General features: G+C 31.8%; 2 protein-coding genes and 1 long non-coding RNA gene across 4 annotated transcripts; 2 read left to right on the top strand and 1 right to left on the bottom strand.

Annotated features, from left to right (window-relative positions):
- Positions 1-2,355: 2,355 nt before the first annotated feature.
- LOC109191163 (betaine aldehyde dehydrogenase, chloroplastic-like) lies at positions 2,356-7,910 on the top strand. The gene is made up of 15 exons (XM_019341745.1): positions 2,356-2,569; positions 2,675-2,805; positions 3,512-3,592; positions 3,672-3,820; positions 4,513-4,605; positions 4,699-4,822; positions 4,936-5,001; positions 5,092-5,161; positions 5,358-5,434; positions 5,951-6,064; positions 6,744-6,821; positions 6,932-7,083; positions 7,196-7,256; positions 7,363-7,469; positions 7,642-7,910. The coding sequence occupies exons 1-15, from the start codon at positions 2,452-2,454 to the stop codon at positions 7,727-7,729; spliced, it is 1,509 nt and encodes a 502-aa protein (XP_019197290.1). The 5' UTR covers positions 2,356-2,451; the 3' UTR covers positions 7,730-7,910.
- A 2,130-nt stretch (positions 7,911-10,040) lies between these two features.
- LOC109191065 lies at positions 10,041-11,647 on the top strand. Its single transcript, XR_002055867.1, has 2 exons — positions 10,041-10,136; positions 11,452-11,647. It is a non-coding gene; the product is annotated as an uncharacterized LOC109191065 (long non-coding RNA).
- LOC109191064 (E2F transcription factor-like E2FE) lies at positions 10,349-13,475 on the bottom strand. Of its 2 annotated transcripts, none has more exons than XM_019341641.1 (11): positions 13,220-13,475; positions 12,810-12,877; positions 12,634-12,686; positions 12,455-12,532; positions 12,296-12,349; positions 12,069-12,177; positions 11,920-11,987; positions 11,755-11,827; positions 11,608-11,669; positions 11,035-11,461; positions 10,349-10,626 (listed from the first exon to the last, which is right to left on the bottom strand). In XM_019341641.1, the coding sequence occupies exons 1-11, from the start codon at positions 13,300-13,302 to the stop codon at positions 10,535-10,537; spliced, it is 1,167 nt and encodes a 388-aa protein (XP_019197186.1). In that variant the 5' UTR covers positions 13,303-13,475; the 3' UTR covers positions 10,349-10,534. The 2 variants fall into 2 exon arrangements, with proteins under 2 accessions (XP_019197186.1, XP_019197185.1); XM_019341640.1 differs by having other exon boundaries at positions 11,920-11,990.
- Between the last annotated feature and the right edge of the window lie 7,923 nt (positions 13,476-21,398).

A 21,398-nucleotide genomic window follows, 5' to 3' on the forward strand; every position in this document is an offset into this window, starting at 1 on the left:
GGAAGAGAGATTTTTTAGAAATTTGAGTGGGAAGTTAAAATTTTAGGATTTTGTTATTATATATAGTATAGATATAGATAATATTTTTTATTCCTATTCTGTGAATCAAATATATACGGTAAAGAAATAGGATATCCTTCCATGCACATATCATATGTATCACGAATAGGATGTCCTTCCCATCACGTGCACACTTAAATTTTGTGTTTATATGAAAGCTTCTAGAATCAGATGATTCTCTTGCAGGGACGGAGACAAAATTTGTTAGTTTGAAGACTAATTATACTTTGAGAGAGAATAATGATGAACTGGAAATATTTAACTCTATAATTTGAGGGTAAAACTTCTCTACCAATTTACAAACGTCATCAATTTTGAATAATATACGCATTTTTTTTGGATCTAACGATGAACTGAGAATAATTAATTTCATTGCTTTATCATCAAATCTATTGCTCAACTCTTGTAAATGAGAATCAATCACGACATTAAAAATATCAAATTTGTAATGATGTCAATGGTTAATTCATCTTGTTGCCTAAATCTTCCTCTTCTTGCAATGTATCGAGCATCAAAATTCGGCACAATTATATATGTTGACAGTTTCACAAAAAGACTTCACACTTGCAACTAATTCATCCCATTCACTATCTCTTAAATTTTGAATAAGCAACTTAGTAGATGACACAAGATGCATTGCATTCAATATTTCTTGAAATTGAAGTTAATTGCAAAGCTTGGCAAAGCATATTAGTTCAAATGCTATTATATCAAAGAAATATAAAAATCTCACTTGTTGTGACCAATGATTAAGAGCCATGAGTCGTCAGTCCACAAGGAATCACCATTCACCAAAGAGCAAATATTTTTAAAGGGAAAATGGCACTTTTTCCCCCTATGTTATATACTTATAGCACTTTTTCCCCCTCAATTATTTAAGTGGCTCTTTTTCCCCCTGAAATGTTAAATGGACATATTTACCCTTAAAATAAATATTTCATTTATTTTTATTCTCCAATAAATTATTACTATAATTTGGTTCAAACCAGATATTATAGTAACCAAACCAAAATATTCCAATTACAATTTATAATCAAAACGCGATATTTAGAGTTTATTAAAATCACGAACTGGAATGGGCGGTTCATGTTCCAAACTGAAAAAATAAAATACATTTATTGTTGAATTTAAACTATTTTAAAATAAAAAATAAAATTTTAAAATAAAGACGGTTCAAAATCGCGAACGGGATCCGGAACCGTCGGTTCATGATCCAGTTTTTTTTTTAATTCTTAAATTTAATAAATTGAAATCCAAATATTGGGTTCTAGATCTGAATCATAACTGAAAATTTTTAATTCGATTGCTATAGTGTCTGGTTCAGTTCGAACCGAACCGTGGTAATCGCTACATATACGCAATAATTTGTTGGAGAAGTAAAATAAATAAAATGTTTACTTTAAGGGTAGAAATGTCAATTTAATATATTAGGGGAGAAAACCACCACTTTTAAAATAATTGAGGGGGCTAATGTGCTTACATAAATAATTGAAGGGGAAAAAGTGCTATAAGTATATAACATAGGGGGAAAAAGTGCCATTTTCCCTTTTTTAAATATGGATAGTTCACATATAAACATTGCCAAAACCCTTTAAACAAATTTGAATTAAACATGTGGATCAATAAGGAAAAAAATCATTAATTTTAGAAAAAAAGAATCTGGGAATCAAAAAAAGAATAAGAAATATGTATAAGCCATATTTTTGGCTTATACATATTTCAAGAAGAAGATATTTTGAGCATGTTAGACAATATGTGATTGTGTATGTTCAAGAAGAAGAAATTATATTTTTGGTCCCGACTAATTGCGAATCAAATAGAATTTTGAAAGCTTAGTTTGAAAGTTTTTGTTTGAAGCGTGCAAATACTTTAGTGAAGAAAGTCAAAAAAATAATAATAATATACTTTTAATATATTTGAGAAAATAGCACTTTTCCCTCTGAGTTATATACTTTTGAAAATTTCATATATGGAATCAGAATCGAAATTAGAATCGAGTAAAAATTAAATATTTGATAGTGATATTAAATTTTGGTGAATATATTTTGTTGATGATATAGTAGAATTAGAATGATTACGAATAATGATTTTTGGTAAAACAAAAAATCAAGATAATTAATTGATAAAAATAAGGTTGAGCTGTTGAAGAGTTTGCGTGTTCTTAGTGATAAAATTTGATAAGGTTTAAGAGTTTGATCCTTATCAGTTTTTTGTTTGTTTTGGGCAACCTTTTCTTAAGGAAAGCCGTTACACACACAAACACACACACATATATATATATATATAATCAATCGTCACTTTCATCATAGCGAGTAAACACTTCTGAACTGAGTTCTTACTGAGTAAACACTCTGAACTGAACTGTGATAATCGCGATCATACCTGGGAGATATGGCGGCTACGAATATCCGCATACCGAGTCGCATGCTGTTCATCGACGGCGAATGGAGAGAACCTGTCAAGAAGAATCGTCTTCCGATTATTAATCCCGCTACTGAACTAGTCATTGGTTTGTGATCGAAGAAGAGGATCTGATTTTTATGAAATACTTGGGTGGCGTAGAAATTATTTTGTTTTATTGAGTGTATTTTGATGGAAAGTGTGACTCTTTTAGGTGACATTCCGGGAGCTACAGCGGAAGACGTGAATATAGCGGTGGAAGCTGCTCGGAGAGCTCTCGCCGGAGAGTGGGGCTCAACGACAGGGGCACAACGGGCGAAATATTTGCGTTCTATTGCTGCAAAGGTTTGTTTCTTTGTGTTTTCTGAACTAGTATAGTACTCTAGAAGCAACAATAGGAATGATTATCATATTTGGATTTTTAAATTAGCGATGTTTTGATGAATTTTTAATATACTGTATTCAATCTGGAATAGTTTGTGTCTATACTCTATAGTTTGTGTCTTTTGGAATTCTTGAAATTGGGTAGATTTCTTCCCCACTAAAAAGTTAGGTCTGAGAAATTGTGGGCCTTCTATGTACAATGTGGGCAAATTGTATTGTGCCTTCCCCACTAAAAAGTTAGGTCTGAGAAATTGTGGGCCTTCTATGTACAATGTGGGCAAATTGTATTGTGCGCCCTAAGAGTTCAGGTGTATTGTGTTTAGAGTTAATGTGTATTATGTATTATGTTTATGTGTATTCTACCTACAATTATGTATATACGAAACGCATTGTAATAATTAATAATTGGTACAATGTGTCAACTTTTGAGTTCTTTTCGTTTCAGTTGGCCTTGAGAATTCATTCTTTTGACAGCTAGTTGTTTGATTATTCTCCTTTGCATGAATTTGTCAACTCCTTTATGTACTATGAGTAATATAGAAACACACAACAAATTTAATAATAATAATAATAATAATAATAATAATAATAAAACCAAAAGCTAGTTTTGCACCTGTGTCCTAGTAGTGTTTGCTCCATCAGCTTACACTTTACATTTTGCATGAAGGTTAAGGAGAGGAAGCCTGAGCTAGTACCACTTGAATCCATTGATAGTGGGAAGCCGTTGGTGGAAGCGGATGCAGATATGGTACATTTCAAGTCACTGGATGAATAGCTTCCTCTTCACAGGATATCCAAAGCCCTTATATGTGTTTCATATCTTTCAGGATGATGTTTCATCAACGATTGAGTACTATGCAGGCCTTGCTGAGGCTTTGGATTCAAGACAAAAGACTCCTATTCCTCTTCATTTGGAGTCAATTAAGAGTTATGTTCTTAGAGAACCCATTGGGGTTGTTGGGTTGATTACTCCATGGTATGTGATTCCACTACATAAGTTCGTATTGCATCTCTTTATAAGCACATAGATCAGCCAGAATCCGGAATGAAACTTCTTCACTATGCACGAAGTCTTTGCTCAGATCATTTCTGCCTGCTCCATTTTGGTTCTGTAATCACTCTCATTAACAAAAGTATCTTATATCAGCATCTTTGTCCATTGAGTGCTATTCTTTTTATCACTGTGTTAATAGCCTATCTATAAAAGGTCATAGCTAGTCTCTAAGCTTCAAACTCAGCTTCAATTTCATCACGTTTAGTGAAAGGATCTGCCCTCTGTTTATCCGTCTAATGTTTTCAACATAATGTTTGGGATGAACCTTTCAATCATGTTCCCATCTGCTTAACCTGGCTGCTATAGTTAATTGAAAGTAATATTGTCACTCAGGAGAGTAATATAGGATGTTTTATGATGTCTTGTTATCATGCCACTTACTCCCTGTTTATGAAGCACACTACAGTGGGTATATTTTAGAAGCTGCTTATTTCATCTTTCCTTGCATAAGGTATACATGTGCATTTAGCTAAGAACTTCAAAGAAACACTGGCACACTGCTCTTAACTTTGTCTTGTCTGATGCTTTTGTGATAGACTTCTTTTGATATGCTGTAAAAAAAAAAAAAAAAAAAATGTTTATGGGGTTCAAAGCTTTTCACTTTCAAATTGAAGGAATTATCCTTTGTTGATGGCTATCTGGAAAGTCGCTCCTGCACTGGCAGCTGGGTGTGCTGCTATACTTAAGCCATCTGAACTAGCTTCTATGTGAGTTTTTTTTTTAATCTGAGTTACTTCCTGGCTATCTAATTTTGCTACATTTTGTCCTGAGTTCTAACTTTATGTAGTTTTCAATTTTAGTACCTGTTTAGAGTTGGGTGAAATTTGTAGAGAGGTTGGTCTCCCCCGTGGAGCCCTTAACATTCTAACTGGTTTGGGGCCAGAAGCTGGTGCTCCATTGGCAACTCATCCTCATGTTGACAAGGTTATCTCCTGTACATTTTAATTTTTTTCATTATTTATCAATTTTATTTCATTGAGCCCCATACTCTATCTTGCCAATGTATCACAGCTAAATACTTTGTTCTTGTTGCAAAGGTTTCATTTACAGGAAGCTTGGCCACAGGAGTCAAAATCATGACTGCTGCAGCTCCACTTGTCAAAGTATGCTAATCATTAAGAACTGTTTACTGGCTCTTTCATTACGCATGGTGATGTGATTTTTTTGTGATTAATTTTTTTGATAATTCTCAGCCAGTAACACTGGAACTTGGTGGAAAAAGTCCTATTGTCATATTTGAGGATGTTGGGGACCTTGATAAAGGTTTGTCCTACTTGTTTGATATTAGGAAAAAAGAATTTGTCAAATTCATTTATCTAAAAATTAGAATATTACATACCAGTTAGTATTATTGTTTTCCAAAAGGCAAATCAAGATTAAGTTATCCATTGTTGATGATAGAAACTATATAAATTAGATCTGTCTCTAACTATTATGGTTGGTCTGTGTACTGAATCAGCTGTTGAGTGGGCGCTTTTTGGTTGCTTCTGGACAAATGGCCAAATTTGTAGTGCCACATCTCGTCTTATATTGCAGGTATGGCTTAACCAATGCCTACTTACTATAATTTGTTTGGATTATGTTCCTTCTTTGAATTTAGTCCCATTGATGAGAATAATTTGTCAAAATGGTGAGAGATCCTCAACTTACTACTCTACTATTTTCCTTTACCATTATCAGCAATCAATTTTACCTAATTAATGAATAATTGAGAGAGAAAGGAGTTAACAGAAGAAGAGAAATAAGACCAGAAGAAGAGTAGCTCAGTAAGAAATGTGTAGCAAATTTCTGCTTTAATTTGATGGGTTCTAAGTGGCTCAGTAAAAATGTGTAGCAAATTTTCCGGCAAGTAGCAGTTCAAAAAGATTAAGGAACAAAATTTACAGTTTTTTGCAAAACATGGAGCCACATGGATCATTCTGTCAACTTCAAATCATATTATTAGCTTGCTTCATTTTGCAAATTTCATGAAGATTTGTTTTATGGAGTATGATTTCTCCTTATGATTCAGACTCAATAGATTAATTGGGTTAATCATTCTCAATGTCTCAGGAAAGCATTGCTGCTGGATTCGTGGACAGGCTTTTGGCATGGACCAAAAATATTAAAATATCAGATCCCTTAGAGGAGGGCTGTAAGCTTGGTCCTATTGTTAGTAAGGCTCAGGTACTAATGCTACTCTTAGATTGCTTGAGTCTACGTGAAATGTGCATTTTTAAGAAAAAGGGCAGGTTTTGTATAATGTCTTGCTATGAGTTACTAGAAACCAAATATTTTAGAAGAAAAGGTACCTCTATTATTATTTTGGTAACTTATCAGGGAGACTGGCATATCTGGGGATGAGGTTTTAATAAGCATTGCTATTCAAAATGTTATGTGCCAAGACTTCAGGAAAGTTAAGGTTTATGTAAATTTTCTTAATGGAGATGAAATCTAAATGAGTAAGATTTGGGAATGATAGAGAATGGAAGAAGAGCGTGTGAGTAGTTGAGAACTTTGGCACAAGAAAGTTTATGCACAACAATATACTGACAGTTGGATTGGAGACCATTGGCCTGTCTTTTTGTAGCTAATTAACCAGTCCAGGTTTCAAAGTATGAAAACTTATCTTTAGATAGGCCATGGGTTAAAATGAAAAAATAAATCAAGGAATTGGAATTATTAGGCTTGCTATGTGTTTGAATTTAGAAATGACACCTGACCTTATTATCCGTCATCTTCTTTTTAACATTATAATTATGAACCCTTGGTGTTTCATTTTCTGAGCCAAGTTCATGGTTAAAAACACTATAGCACTCATGATGAGCACTTTTGAATTTCGCTAAAAATGTTGTTAAAACTTCAGTATGAGAAGGTGATGAATTGCATATCAACTGCCAAAAGTGAAGGTGCTACCATTTTGTATGGTGGAAAGCGCCCTGAGGTATATTTTCTTTCTTTTTTTTTTTTTTTTTTTTGGGATAAGCTGTTAAATATAAAGTTCTATGTTTTTCAATCTGATTTCGGTGAAACTTATGTGTAATTGAATTGCAGCACTTGCAAAAAGGCTATTATGTTGAACCAACAATCATTACTGATGTGAATACCTCCATGCAAATCTGGAAAGAAGAAGTATTTGGACCTGTTCTTTGCATCAAGACATTTAAGACAGAAAAGGAAGCCATTGAACTAGCCAATGACACTGAGTTAAATCCTCCTACCTTCTCTTACATTAGTGATAATAATAATATGGGTTTAACAACTCCACACATTCCAATTCTGAAATTTATTCCCCTCTATATTGGTAATTTTCCATAGGTATGGTTTAGCTGCTGCTGTCTTGTCAAAAGATCTTGAAAGATGTGAGCGTATGGCAAAGGTGAGTTGTTTCTTATTCACAATAAGCAACCATTTATTCTGAGGAAATTCCACATTGCTGCAAAAGCTTAATCTCTACATAATCGTCATCCATCTCGAATTTGCAGGCTTTTCAGACAGGGGCAGTCTGGGTCAACTGCTCACAGCCATGCTTTTGGCAGCCACCATGGGGAGGCAAGAAGCGTAGTGGTTTTGGACGTGAATTAGGGGAATGGTAATGCAAAAGCTTAATCCTCATTTACACATAAACTTGTATTTGTCATTCTCACTTGTTAAGATTATGACATTATTTTCCTTCTCTCAAATACTGCATACTGAATCATTGAGCTAAGCCCATGTGGGTTAAGATTATGACATTATTAACATTAGTTGTACTTGACTTGCAGGGGACTAGAAAGCTTCTTCAATATCAAGCAGATTACGACATATGTTTCCGATGAACCTTGGGGTTGGTACAAGCCTCCTTCGAAGTAAAGAAACGAAGCTGATAGTGATGGAACTTATGTTGATGGAATGCTATGTGCAATTGTCTTAGAGAATAATAAGGCATTTAGACCACTGCACAACTTGAACAATGGCTTGTAACTAGTCGAACCTTATTACTTATCTCCTAGGGAAAAAGAAATTAATGATTCCATTACTATTTTCTCATTTACATTCTTTGTTAATTGCGTTCCATTATCTGTTGTCACCACTCATCAGGATGAGCTCGATGCATATTATAATAGTGTTCACAAATGCGAGAAATGACCAACTGTGGAGGGAGTTGACATGCATGATTAATGGTGTGAATGTCAAATCATTTTACCCTTTTTATTTTTTGAAATAAAGCCTACTCAATTAAGTAATCAGGAAAAGATGTTGGATACAAGTAGGAGCACAAGCGTTTTAAACCGAGAAACCAAACTAAGAATCTGCTCTAGCAAGTGTGTGGGTTTTACCCTAGATTATTTGCACTAAATTTTATTCTAATGGTGTAGCTTATGATATATGTCCCATCCTTGTTCACTTGCTACTTTTGAATTGGTTTATCATAGCATTAACTAATTTAATTTAATGTAGTCAGGTCACTTAAATAAAATTTAATGCAACCAATACTGTATTATTTATGGAAAATAAAACTTTTGGCTTCTGAATTGTTTCACTTTGAAAAATTTGGTCCATGTAAATTAATTTAAAGAAATTTAACCTCTCAATTATTCAAAATGTTGCATTTCCCCTTAGTGTTATATAATTGTTAAACTCCATTAACATATACAGTTATTTTTATTATTTAGAATTTAGAATTAATATTCACTATTAAAAATAATATTCCCATGGAAAAAGTGAACTTTAACCATTGATACTAAATAACAAAATTAACTTCATAAAAAAAATTGCTAACGAAATTTGATAATTATATAATCCGCATAAATGACCAAATTTGGTAAGTAATAAAGGGTTATAGCTTAGGCTATCTTTACCCATGCAATTTTCTCTCACTTTCAAAATGTCACATTACTAAATTTCCAATTATTAACTATTTACTCTCTATCCATATAATTCTTTCTCATTTTTCAAAAATGGACTCACTATCACATCACCCCTAAAAAAATATTTCTTTTATTAATAAATAATCTAATAATAATTTTATAAAAAGCAGCTTTGCAAGAATGCAAATGTCTAACTTCATTCAAAATTCAAAAACGAAATTTTTTGAAAATCATTTCGTCTATTTTTTGTATTGAATCTATTTTCGAGGCGGTAATAAAATAAAAATCAATTTTTTCTTTTGACTTTCAGTTTAACTCATTAGATTCAATAATAGGTTCCTTCACAAAATATCTTGAATGATCGAAAATAATGAAAAAGTTATCACACAATCGTCCAACTAGACTAAAACTAGGAATTTCTATTCTCTTTTCCATTTCTCTTTACATATTAAAAAGCCTCATCCTTGTAGCTAGTAACTAGATCGATAAAGAACCTTTGGATCTCAATCCAATACAACAATGAATCAAAAACTATTGATTCTAATTATTCTATTTTGATTCTTCTCTTTCCCTCATTGAATATGATCTACTACTCTTTTTTGTTACGCGCCCATGACCCTTCGTTCATTTAAGATAAAAAGGGTGATGGATTCCAACAACAAAACTGTTTCTACAATTATGAAAGGAAATTTCAGAGACCGCGACTCTAATGAAATTTGAATTGTAGGGCTATGAGAATCTCTTTTGTTGAATGACTTTTCTATTAGCGCTTTAGGTTGTCCTTATCCCAATCAATCTTCTCCTTACTAGATGAGATGGCACATTAAAAAAATAAATTTTTTTTATATAATGACATGATTAGCAAACTTGCTAGTTGCTACTGCAACAAATTTGCTAACCTGACAAAAGGCTCCACAACTAAGACAGTCATTTGCAATTTTTACTTAAATAATATATATATATATATATATATATTAGTTTTCATTTTTATTTTGATGTGAATGTGAAATCTTTTTGAAAGTAGAAAAGTATTGTAGAGAGATAAATAAAAAATAAAAAAAATAAAAATTACAAAATGATATAAAATTTTTGAGAGTGAGAATATTGCAGGAATAAAGGCATCCTTATAACCCAACAATGACCACCTCTGCCTGCCTTTCTTCCTCTTCCTCTACCTCTACCTCCGATCCAATTTACCCAATTACCTCTCATTTTCTCAACCCACCCCTGATGGAGAGCTCATCCCTCTGCACACAGAAAAAGGGCGCCGCCCGTTCTCTCATCATCTTCACTCTAATCCTCATCAACCTGGCGGCACTATTCTATCATCGTCGATTACTAAGGGATGCTGAAGAGAGTGCTAGCCCCCCAGCTTCCGGATACTGAGCTATACCAGTTTACGGCTTAAGGTGAGATCTTTTTCCATACATGTATGAGCTACTTTTCGGAGCTGTTCTTGGTGTTTAGGGTGGCTCTCTACTAGTATGCATCGTCTTTATGTTATATTTTACAATACAAGTTGTATCTGTATCTAGATCTCTGTTGGTTACATGGATTGTTACTTACATGATACTTGCACAGTTGCACTAAGTCCATAATTGTGTTCTGTGGAGTAATTCAGGAATTATAAAACGACTGGTCATAGTTAGCTTTGCAAATTTTATATTGCACAAATCTTAAAATCATGTGATGGACAAGGAGAGTAACGATAAATTACAGACATAAACTAGTATATCTAACAGGAACAGAGAAAACCCACCAGATCATCCCCCTCCTGTGTTAGAAGATGTGTTACAAGTTGTAAGCATTAGGATAGCATTTGAATTGGTTTCTTCCCAGCAATTTCCAAGTACCAAGACTTCCATGCTTCCATGTAATGTGAAAAGAGATCCCTTAATGCTGAAACACCAGAAACAACACAGAGTCCATTAGCATAGCTTTGAAGTGAAATTTCTTCTCTGCATTCTAAAACATGGACTGTTTCCCTTTCTCCTAAATGCCCCCCTGATGAAATCTTCATATTTAATTCAATTTTCTACAAAATTTACTGCCAAAGAAATACAGAGTATATTGTTCCTGCATAATACCAGTAGTTTATCTAACATTCAGAGAAAACCCCATTAAGTTGAAATATGCATGAAAACCCGGTAACAGGAATGTAGTGTGATTTTCTTGATTCTTTATTTCAGTTATCTTTATATAATATACATGAAGTTGATTACTTTCACACAGTAAGTCACGATGTTTCCACTCCTGTAACTAGTTAGGGAGTATTTAAAAGGATTTGTGGAAAGTTGAAATCAATACCTTGGTTGTGATACTGAGGGTGATAGGTTGATGCTAAGCTTTCCAATTCACGAATCACCTTTGTTCTCTCACCACTCTCTGAAGCTTCAAATTTAGGCACAGGTACAGGAGCGAAAGGGCCAAATTCATAACTCTTTCTGTTTGTTCTTGAACCAAGGTCCTGCTTTGGTCTGTCAAACTCATTTTCCAAATTCTCACATTTGACTTGTGCTGCTAGTTTTGATTTCATTGACTCGCCAAACGCATCCGTTGGTTTATCCAATTTGTATCTCTTTGTAGTTGTATTTGTGAGCTCAGTTCCGAATACCCTCTTCCTGGACTGGTTGCAACCCAGATTGTCCTCTGATGCATTTGCTGCTTGGTTTTCTGATTTTCCTTTCAACCCCAACCATCTAAATGCGGGTTTTCTTGTTGCAGGGTGATGAGTCTGCATGAAATCAAAAGGCCAAGGTTCGTGTTAGTCTATGTGAAGCTAAATGTAAAATTCATAGTTACATAAATCCTGTATAAATAGACTTGGCAGGTGAAATTTAAAAATCTGCAATGTATCGAATTCAAGTACATGTTTATTACCTTCTCAATGAATTTCATTGAAGACAGAACATTAGCAATATCATACAATCTTCTAACTTTAGCTGCACAAATTTACAAAATACATGACTTGTCAAAAAAAGATGCAAAATAATCCTCCAAACTCAGTTTTAAATTTAAGACCATTACTTCTATTTATTGATGGAGGTCTTCCATCTCCCAGTAATATCTTTGCAGCTTCATCAAGGCAAAGCATATCTACCTGAGGAAATAGCAACCATAGCATAAGAATTACTTCCTTTACTGACAAGTTTCCCACAGAATAGAAAGCTTTGAAATCAAAACTCAACTTACATTAGTACAGAGGAAGAGCTTAATAAAATTTCGTGTAAGAAGCCCCAAAGATTTCTCCCTTCTATTGTCTGCTTAAAGTACTCAATGTATCAGTCAATTTGGTAAAAGATGAAGGTCACTTTACAAAAAAGAATTGCATCTGAAAATACCAGGCTTAGAGGAGTCTGCCAGCTTCGGAGCAGAAATGGAGTCTGATTTCTCATTCTGACTTGAAACATTAGGGTTTGAGTGTCTGTCATCTTCTTCATCATCTGAAACCTGTAGACATGGAAATCAGGAAACAGTAAATATGTTGTATTGCAAAAATAAAGAATTAGGAACAAGTAACTGCATATATACAAGTATTGCATTCAGAGTTCAAATTAAAGAGACATACTTGGACAGAGACATCTCCACTATATGCACTAAAGCTCTCTTTTAGACCTTCCTCCTGTCCCATTATCAAATTTATTGAATTGAGATGAGAAAAGAAAACAGAATTGATAATTCCTTGCTCAGTTTAAGCTGCTAGCTAAGCTAATATATGTCTTGTTACCTTTAGTTCTTCAAAAGCTCTAGGAATTGCTTCAAACCCTTTCCATGTATACCTATTCTTTGCCTTCCTTGAAAGAACCTGAACAATTGAGGTCAAGCAAAAAGAAGAAGACACCCTCAGTAATCCAAGTAATTAATTGGATCCAAAGACAAAGTTAATGCCACATTATAAGATCTTACACCAACACTTTCAAGAACATTCACAATGTCATAGATCCTCCTCCTTTCAACCCCTAAACCACAACCAAAAACACCTCAAGTTCAACACATACACTTTCCAAACAAAAAAATGTTTAAAATAAACCATATGCAATAAATAAATAAATAAATAAAAAAATTGAAAATTAGATGAGTACCTAGTTGCCTTGCTGCATCATCAAGCCCAATAGTTTCTACACCTTCACGGTTATACAAGCTCAAAAAACTGCATAAACACACAACAATAAGCACAAACTTGGCTTACATCAACAAATACAGGCATAGAATTTAACATTTTCGCATGAAACACTTAACTTTTCAGATCCAAACAAATTACTTAGCTGAAGATATAGGTATATTCATGTGCATAAACAAAACTAACTGAATAAGATTATATACAATCCTTAATTTCTATACACTTTTAAAACATAACTGAATTGTCTTTATCAATGTCACTGTAACTATTCAAAATATTGCTTAATATTTGGCATTTATAAGCATACCATCAAAATCAACTCCTGTACACAAATTAGAGTGAAAAATGAAATAAGATATGTAGACAGAGTACTTGGAACACAGGAGGCCGAGAGATTTCTGTTTACGGCAATAAACAGATCCAGAATCCTTGGAAGCAGAAGAAACTAAAGCCATTGCTACAGAGATCTAAATCCAAACCCTCTCCTCCACGAATTCAGCTTCCACGTATGCCTGTAGATCTGAGATTTTAACGATGAAGCGGAGAGAGAAGTAGCTTGAATTTGGGGCAGTTAAGAAAGGGTTGAGCTGTTGACAATGGCGGGGTGGGAAAACAGAAAAGAAAAAAAAGGAGGGTTTTGAAAGTTTGAATTCTATTGTTCGTTATTACTTCGAGCGGGAGTTTGAATACGAAATTTTCCTGCGCGTGTTCTTAATGAATTTACTATTTTAGCCTCGTGGATTGTTTGAAGTTTGGGAATTCGCCGCTTGCGCAAGAAGGGCTAGATGGGAAACCATGGTACATTATTAAATTATGTGGTCACGTGTCAGGTTTGCTTCAATCTGGTGTGGAGTTTCTTTTTTATTTATTTTTAATGTCACCGTTGCAATTGCCATTATGGCTTCTGGCAAAGTTGCAAAATATACCACACTTGAATTTTTTGTACTTTTGATCTTATGATTATGATATCATTAACATTTTTGATCCATGATTTTTAAAATTTATAGAACTGATTCATAACTATGACTTTCTTAACAAATTTGATCTTTCCGGTGTATTTTTCGTTCAATTTTTGCTAAAAAATTTGTACTTACCTATTTGTCGAAAAATTTTATTACCTATTTTAACATTGGTAATATTCTCTTTTCCATTTTACAAATTAATGACATTAATACTTAATTAATTAATTAAACACAGCCAGTGGTACGGTGATTTAAATTAAAAGTCACCCATTTTCAATTCCACTTTTAGTTTCACCCTCATCGCTAAACGTCAAGATTTTTTAACTGTTTATTTATGTATGTCATTAGTTTGTGAGATGGAAAAGACAATATTACCCGTGTTAAAATGGGGAATAAAATTATTCGACAAAAATTGAACGAAAAATGCACTGGAATGACCAAATTGCTAAGAAAGTCATGGTCATAAACTAATTTTACAAGTTTTAAAAGTCACGGATCAAAGTTATTAGTGACATCATAATCGTGGGATTAAAAGTGTAAAAAACTTTACCAAAGTTCTATTATATGTACTTCTAAATTATATTTTTAAATCACTTTTATTTTCTGATATGGTCAATAATTATAGATTATTTTCATCATATGGATCTTAAGAAAAATATTTATATCAATAATTTGAAAATGAGAGTTAAATTTCGGAGATATAATAATTTTCAATATACAATTTAGGAGTCAGAAATCATAATTGCAATTGGCAAAAGGTGGGTCCATTTATATATTGTATTATTATTATATTATTAGTATTATTTTATTAATAAAATAAAAAAAATTATAAGATGATATAATAGTGGGATATTTTTTATAAAGAAGATAAAGGCCCTGTTTGGTAAAATGGATGTTAGCTGATAGCTGTTTGCTGTTAGCTGATTGTGTTAATTAGAGGGTATAAATAGTTGATAACATTAGCTGATTGTAGAAAAGTGTTTGGTAAATTAGTTGTTACCTGATAGCTATTTGGAATAATTTCTTTTCTCAAAGAGCTAATTGAAAAAGTTGCTAGGAGTAGCTTTTTTAATTTTAGCCTTTTAGAGTTGCAAAAAACCTAATTAACCAAACATTTATATTGATATTTTAACTAAATCAAGCAATTAATAGTGGTCAAATAAGCCAAAATTGGCTTATTGGCCAATTTTTTACCAAACAAGGCCAAAATTATATAGATGGAGAGTGAATAGTAAATAATTACAAATTTAGTGATATGACTTTTTAAAATAAAAGAATATTACACGAATGAAGATTGCCTAATACATATGAGTAAATAAATAAATAAATATATATATATATATATATATATATATATATATATATAAAATGTCTGCTAGGCTGATACAGTATTTTGATACCACTGGAACTTCTTCTTTTTTTTTTTCAATAAATTAAATTAAAAAGATGGTAGTAGGAATCAAGAGAAAATTTCAATTTTGGTCCACTGACTATTGGAGTTGTGTTAATTGCAACACTTGACTTTCAAAAATATTAATTGAGTACCTTGACTATGCAATTCTTATCAATTTTGGTCACGTCGGCCAAATTATCGGCCAAATATGACTGGAAAATTTTAAATCAACAATTAGTCTTAAATGGAGGTGGCAAAGTCGTCATTTCATGTTTTCTTCTTCTTCTTCAATTTGGCAACCACCCATTCCCTTCCCGCAATTCCGGCGAACCCAACCATAATCTTCTTACCCTTCCTGACGGAGAATCTAATGATGAAGGCGTATGGATCGAATCCTCGCCCTCCATCTAGTTCTAAATCCTCCTGATCAAGAATGCTCGTGGGTGAACTCCAATTCTGATTCTGCTTGGGAATGGGGTTTGATTCTTGAATTCACCGGTAAATCGTGACTGCAAGTCCAGTGCCCTCCCCTCTAGTTACCATGGAACATGGAGAGCCAAAGCATGGATCGTCTAGGAAATTTCATACATCGGGAGCGGCCGGAAAACCTTGGACAGAACACACGGCACCAAACACACCGGAGAAATCCTTAAGGAATTGCCGGAAAAGCTTGACAATAACGGAAAATCAAGCCGCTAGAAATTCTTGTCTTTATCGAAGACTCCAAATCTATGAACAGTATCTTTGACTTCAAATCACCATCGGACAAAACTGGGACATGAATAAATATACATCTTTGTTTGTAAAAAAAAAAAAAAAAAAAAAAAAAAAAACACAAATCATAAAGCCATTCCAGTAGATAAACGAAAGAAATTAACCCAAAACACATGGGATTTAATCGTTCATGAACTGGGACATTGAATCCGTTTTTTCCTCTGAAACCCATCCATGACTGCAGAGTTTTTCTATGCCTTTTTATCAACTACCATCTTCTCATTTGGTATCTATATCCCCCACCTTTTCCATGTCAATTTTATCAGTTTTTTCATGAATCTACGACGATTCCGCGGCGGCAGATGATGAAGAAGAGGGAAACAAAGCGGCGGCGGCGGCGGTGTGGATTGGTTTTGTCGCTGGAAAACTTTGCAAATTTTTAATATCTTTTTTAAAAAAAAAAAACATGAACTGGCTCTTTTGTCCTTTTTATTTAATGAGTTAAAATTTTTTGGTCACATTTGGCCGGTAATTTGGCCAGCGTGACCAAAATTGATAAGAATTGCATAGTCAAGGTACTAAATTAACATTTTTGAAAGTCAAGTGTTGCAATTAACACAACCCCAATAGTCAGTGGACCAAAATTGAAATTTTCTCACTTATGATCTTTTGGTATGAGAATTAAACTTCACCCACTAAATTACTTTTCTCAAAGCTTCACTATACTAATTTTTATCAATGTTGTATCACCCTTTAGGAGAATGGAAGCATTATAATTCATGAAGTGCTTCAAATGTATTTATGCTAAAAATTCTATCAAGTTTATTTGGACAATTTTATATGAGGAAGACTAAGAATTAGAATTCCTAATAAAACCCGCAACTTTGTTCACTATATATCATCCATTGTACACCCAAAACCTTTCTCCTTCGCAGCAATTATCGACAGCCAAGTTTAGTAAATGGTGAAGACCCTCTATGGGATTTTCATCCACAACTCCTCCCCTTTATGGATTTGCCCGCACAAACTTACATGAATAAAGTAAGAATTCAAATTATATTATTTTAATAAAGATAAATAGAATTGTTGAGAATGATAAAAAAAATAAGTGATATAAAAACTAAAATGTCATTGTATAATAATAATATTAATAATAATTAAGTTGAGTTGCTTTTTTCAACAAAAAAAAAAATACTAATAATAATTAAGAGTAAAAAATATTTTATTTCTTCCTTTTTTTTTTTTTTATTGAATTACAATTCATATGGGGGAGTGTATGAATTGCAATTCAACAAAATGAGTGAATTACAATTTGATGGATTTGCAATTCCCCCAACCAACCACGGTAATTCAGATGGCCAAAGAATTATGCTGTAATTGAATTGCAAGTACATCCAACCAAACAGTCCAACTTCGGTAATTACAATATATAGATCATACTCAAAGTGAGTAAATAAATTCTACGCACCGACATTAATAATTGCAGCCCGATGCAAAAGGTTGAATTCCCAATCCGAAAGAATATCTGGGATGGATGTAAATCAAGGACCCCCTCTCACTTTGAGATGTTGCTTCCACATTGCCGCTGGTGAGATTTGATCCCTTGTTATTCTTCCTAAACCTTATCTATATGACCAATTGAATTATTCATGCGAATTGTTGTTCTCAACATGGAGCATGCTATTGCTGCATATCTAATGGTCTCTCCCTTGCCCTCACTCACTTGCCGCTACTCATACTCTAGCTATCATGATATCATCCCCAAAACATTCAAAACATGGGCTAAAAAAACTATAAGAATAGGGATGATAATTCTATACACACCTAATAGTTACTCATATTTAATTGCTTACATATGGGGTGAGTACGGGAAGAGGTAAATGGGTGCAAGTATCTTCGCACTGCACCCGTACGTATTTTGAATCTTTGAATATTTGGAAGAAATAGATGTACAGTAACTAGGTCATTTTGTCCTATATTTAATTCTAAGTGTTAAGTCATTTTTGTGTCATAAATTTATATGTGTTATTCCATTACTTTTAGTTTTTTTTTGTTCTTTTTTTTTTCTTCAAAATCTTAGTGTTGATCCTAATATTTTTGATCCTAATATTATTGTGATATGGCTATTTCTTTGTCTTCTGTCAACAAATATGTTTAAATGAGTATATTAACTATTCAAAGTCCTGTTTTATTCTTTGTAATAAAATTGTTATTAATTAATACATACGTCTCCTGCAAAATTAATAAAAATGCAATTGAAAAAACCTAAGTTTAGTGCAAAGTTTACTTCGTAAAAATCCATAAGACTTGTGGTTCTATCACCAAAAAAAGAAAAAAAAATTATGATTTTGAGTGGTTAATAACGTTATTTTTAATTTAATTTAAACATATTTGTTGACGAGGACAAACAATGATCATGCCAAAATAATGTTATGACCAACATGGATGTTTTGGGAGAAAAAAAAAGATTAAAAATATAATAATACATATAAATCTATGACAAAAAAAAAAAAAAAAACAAACAAAAAAAAAAACAGAATACTTAACACTCAAAACTGAATAGACCAAAACGTCTTTGCATTTAACACAATTTAAACACCTTTGTTGACGATGGACAAAAAATGATCTCGCCACAATAATACTATGACCAAAGACAATGTTTTGAAAAAAAAAAAGTGAACTAACACCTATACAATTTATTTTCCACCAACTAAACAATAGAATATATATATATTTAAAATAATTTGTTTTCTATATATTAAATCCAATTATTTTCCATAAACGAAACTGACTCTTTCAAGTGTTTTACAATATGCAAAAAGTTGGTTTATTCATGATTCAACATGGTAAGACAAAAATACTCGTACACATACATATTTGTTAAGTATTATTATGTAACGGCATATTAATTTTGGAAAATGCTTTTTTCCCCTTCAAACTCGGGATGTGGAATTCGTTCATTGACCACACTACTAATTAAAAATGAATTTAACAACAAATAAGATTATGTTACTTCATGATGAAAAGTTTGTAAGGAAAATATATTAGGGGTTTGTAACATTGCTCATTAATTTGTATACACATTATTTTTTGAATCAATATTCCTATAAACTAAATAATCTTTACTATTAATACAAGAAAAATTCTCCTATTCAAAATTTACTGCCCAACCTAATATGAATATTAATTAATTCATAAAAAAATTAATAAAGCCTAATTATTAACAAAATTTTATATGAAAATTAACTAATATCTAATGACCACAAATTAAAGTTAATATGTACTTAAAAATAGAAAATGGATACCAAATTCTTATAATAATTAAACTATTATAATTGTGAGAATAATGAAAACAAATTATGCAGAATAAATGGAAAAATTCCTTTGAAATTTTGCATTAATTTTATAAATAAATAATAATTTATTAATTATTATTTACACCAATAATAATAATAATTTAAATACCGATTTTGCACCAATAATACTAATTTGAATTCTACATATGCAGAATACTTACTCTGCGTAATAGTAATTTTTGTGGTAACAATTCATTATATATTAGTTAATTTTCATATAAAATTTTGTTACCACTTAAGCTTTATTAATTTTTTACAATTAATTAGTATTCATATTAGTATAGATTAGCATACGGTAAGTAATATATATTAGAATCCCATTTGTATTACAAAATTAATATATAGTATATATTGTTTTAAAGTTTATATGCAAATTAACTAATATATTATAATTTCGGAATTTTCTATATAAAATTTTGTAATATATTAGTCAATATATACTAATATGAATATCTAATGAATTAGTACCACAAATTAAAGTCAATATATATATATATATATATATATATATATATATACACACACACATACACGCTTAAGAAAAGGAAAAAGGAAAATCTCAACAAAATTATTTTCCCAATTCAATAGATATTAGTTAATTTTCAAATAAAATTTTATTCTCAATAAAACTTTATTATTTTTTTTACCAATTAATTAATATTCATATTAGTATAGATTAGTGTACGGTAATTATCATTTGTATTACAAAATTAATAGTATATATTGACTAAAATTTTATATGACAATTAACTAATATATTATTCTCATATCATTAATTAACTAATTCTTTTTCAAATTCATTAAAATTTCAACGAAATTCTTTTTCCATATAATTAGTTAACTAATTCTTTTTCCAATTCATTATATATTAGTTAATTTTCATAAGAAATTTTGTTAACAATTAAGCTTTATTAATTTTGTACCAATTAATTAATATTTATATTAGTATAGATTAGTGTACGACTTCAGCCTCTGCCAATCGCCAAGGGAAGAGTCGCCGGATTCGACGGCGAGCATCCTTTGTCGAGTGTATAAATGGCGAAGGCAAAGTGAAATTTCTACACTACCCTCACATTTAACATATATTAGACGGCTATCGAACAAAGGACCAAATTAGTTAACATTTTCATAGTTTGAGGACTTAATTGGATAATAAAAATAGTCAAGGATCGATAATTTCGCTATAGTCAAGAGATTATTTTAATAATTAACTCAAATTTTAATTATACTTTCTTAAAATTTAAGGGCATATTCAATTCTTTTCCCAATTACTCCGTTCATATTACACTCCTGCCCCGTTTGGTTGACGGAATAGGTCGGGAATGGCATAGCATTCCCAGTAATAGACCTATTCATTTTTTGGTAACCATTTCTATTACCAAGAATAATATTCTTAGTAATAGCCTATTACCTCAAATAAGGTAATAGCTATTAGCTAATACCAGGCCCCCTAGTATTAGCCTATTACTGGAATAGATTTTATAATCTATTTTCATTTTTACCCTTTATTAAACATAAACTTCTACGCTTATCTTTCTCTGTGCAACATCTGCCATTACATCATATTTGAATTCTTCAACAAGCTTTTACAAATTAACTTCTACAAATTTTATATATATATATATATATATATATATATATATATATATATATATATATACTCTGTCTGCAACATCCGCCATTGCATCAATTTGAATTCTTCATCAAGCTTTTACAAATTAACTTCTACAAATTATATATGTATATCCGCAGCATTATATATACAAATATGGAGGTTTGTGCTCATTTTCTTACGTTGTTGAACAGCCAACGCAGCCAATTAAGACGCCATTACAAGACCTTCTAATCGATAATCGATAAGACTTCAGTTTTGTCAAATCTCAAACAAGTGAATATGTGCCATTTTTGTTGTCTTTAAGATACAAACTAAACATGTAAAACATCATCTTCTATTTATTCTATTTCATAGCTGAATCTGAACTAGCTTACAAACAACAACAACAACAAACAAAAAAAAAAAAAAAAAAAATTCATCAAAATAATGAGGATGAACATAATCAATAAAAATTTCATTTAAGATTGTCAAGTTTCAGAAACATAAACATAAGCATCATCTGCTTCATCTG

This window comes from Ipomoea nil, unplaced genomic scaffold, assembly GCF_001879475.1.
Source record: "Ipomoea nil cultivar Tokyo-kokei standard unplaced genomic scaffold, Asagao_1.1 scaffold1617, whole genome shotgun sequence".
NCBI lineage: Eukaryota > Viridiplantae > Streptophyta > Magnoliopsida > Solanales > Convolvulaceae > Ipomoea > Ipomoea nil.

Coding starts and splice junctions, on each gene's coding strand:
- LOC109191064 (XM_019341640.1), bottom strand. CDS start 13,302: ATGGCTTTAGTTTCTTCTGCTTCCAAGGATTCTGGATCTGTTTATTGC. Junction 12,533..12,633: donor ATGTTCTTGAAAGTGTTGGT/GTAAGATCTTAT, acceptor TCAATTGTTCAG/GTTCTTTCAAGGAAGGCAAA. Junction 12,178..12,295: donor GTGGAGATGTCTCTGTCCAA/GTATGTCTCTTT, acceptor CCATGTCTACAG/GTTTCAGATGATGAAGAAGA.
- LOC109191163 (XM_019341745.1), top strand. CDS start 2,452: ATGGCGGCTACGAATATCCGCATACCGAGTCGCATGCTGTTCATCGAC. Junction 3,593..3,671: donor TGGAAGCGGATGCAGATATG/GTACATTTCAAG, acceptor CATATCTTTCAG/GATGATGTTTCATCAACGAT. Junction 7,470..7,641: donor GGACGTGAATTAGGGGAATG/GTAATGCAAAAG, acceptor CTTGACTTGCAG/GGGACTAGAAAGCTTCTTCA.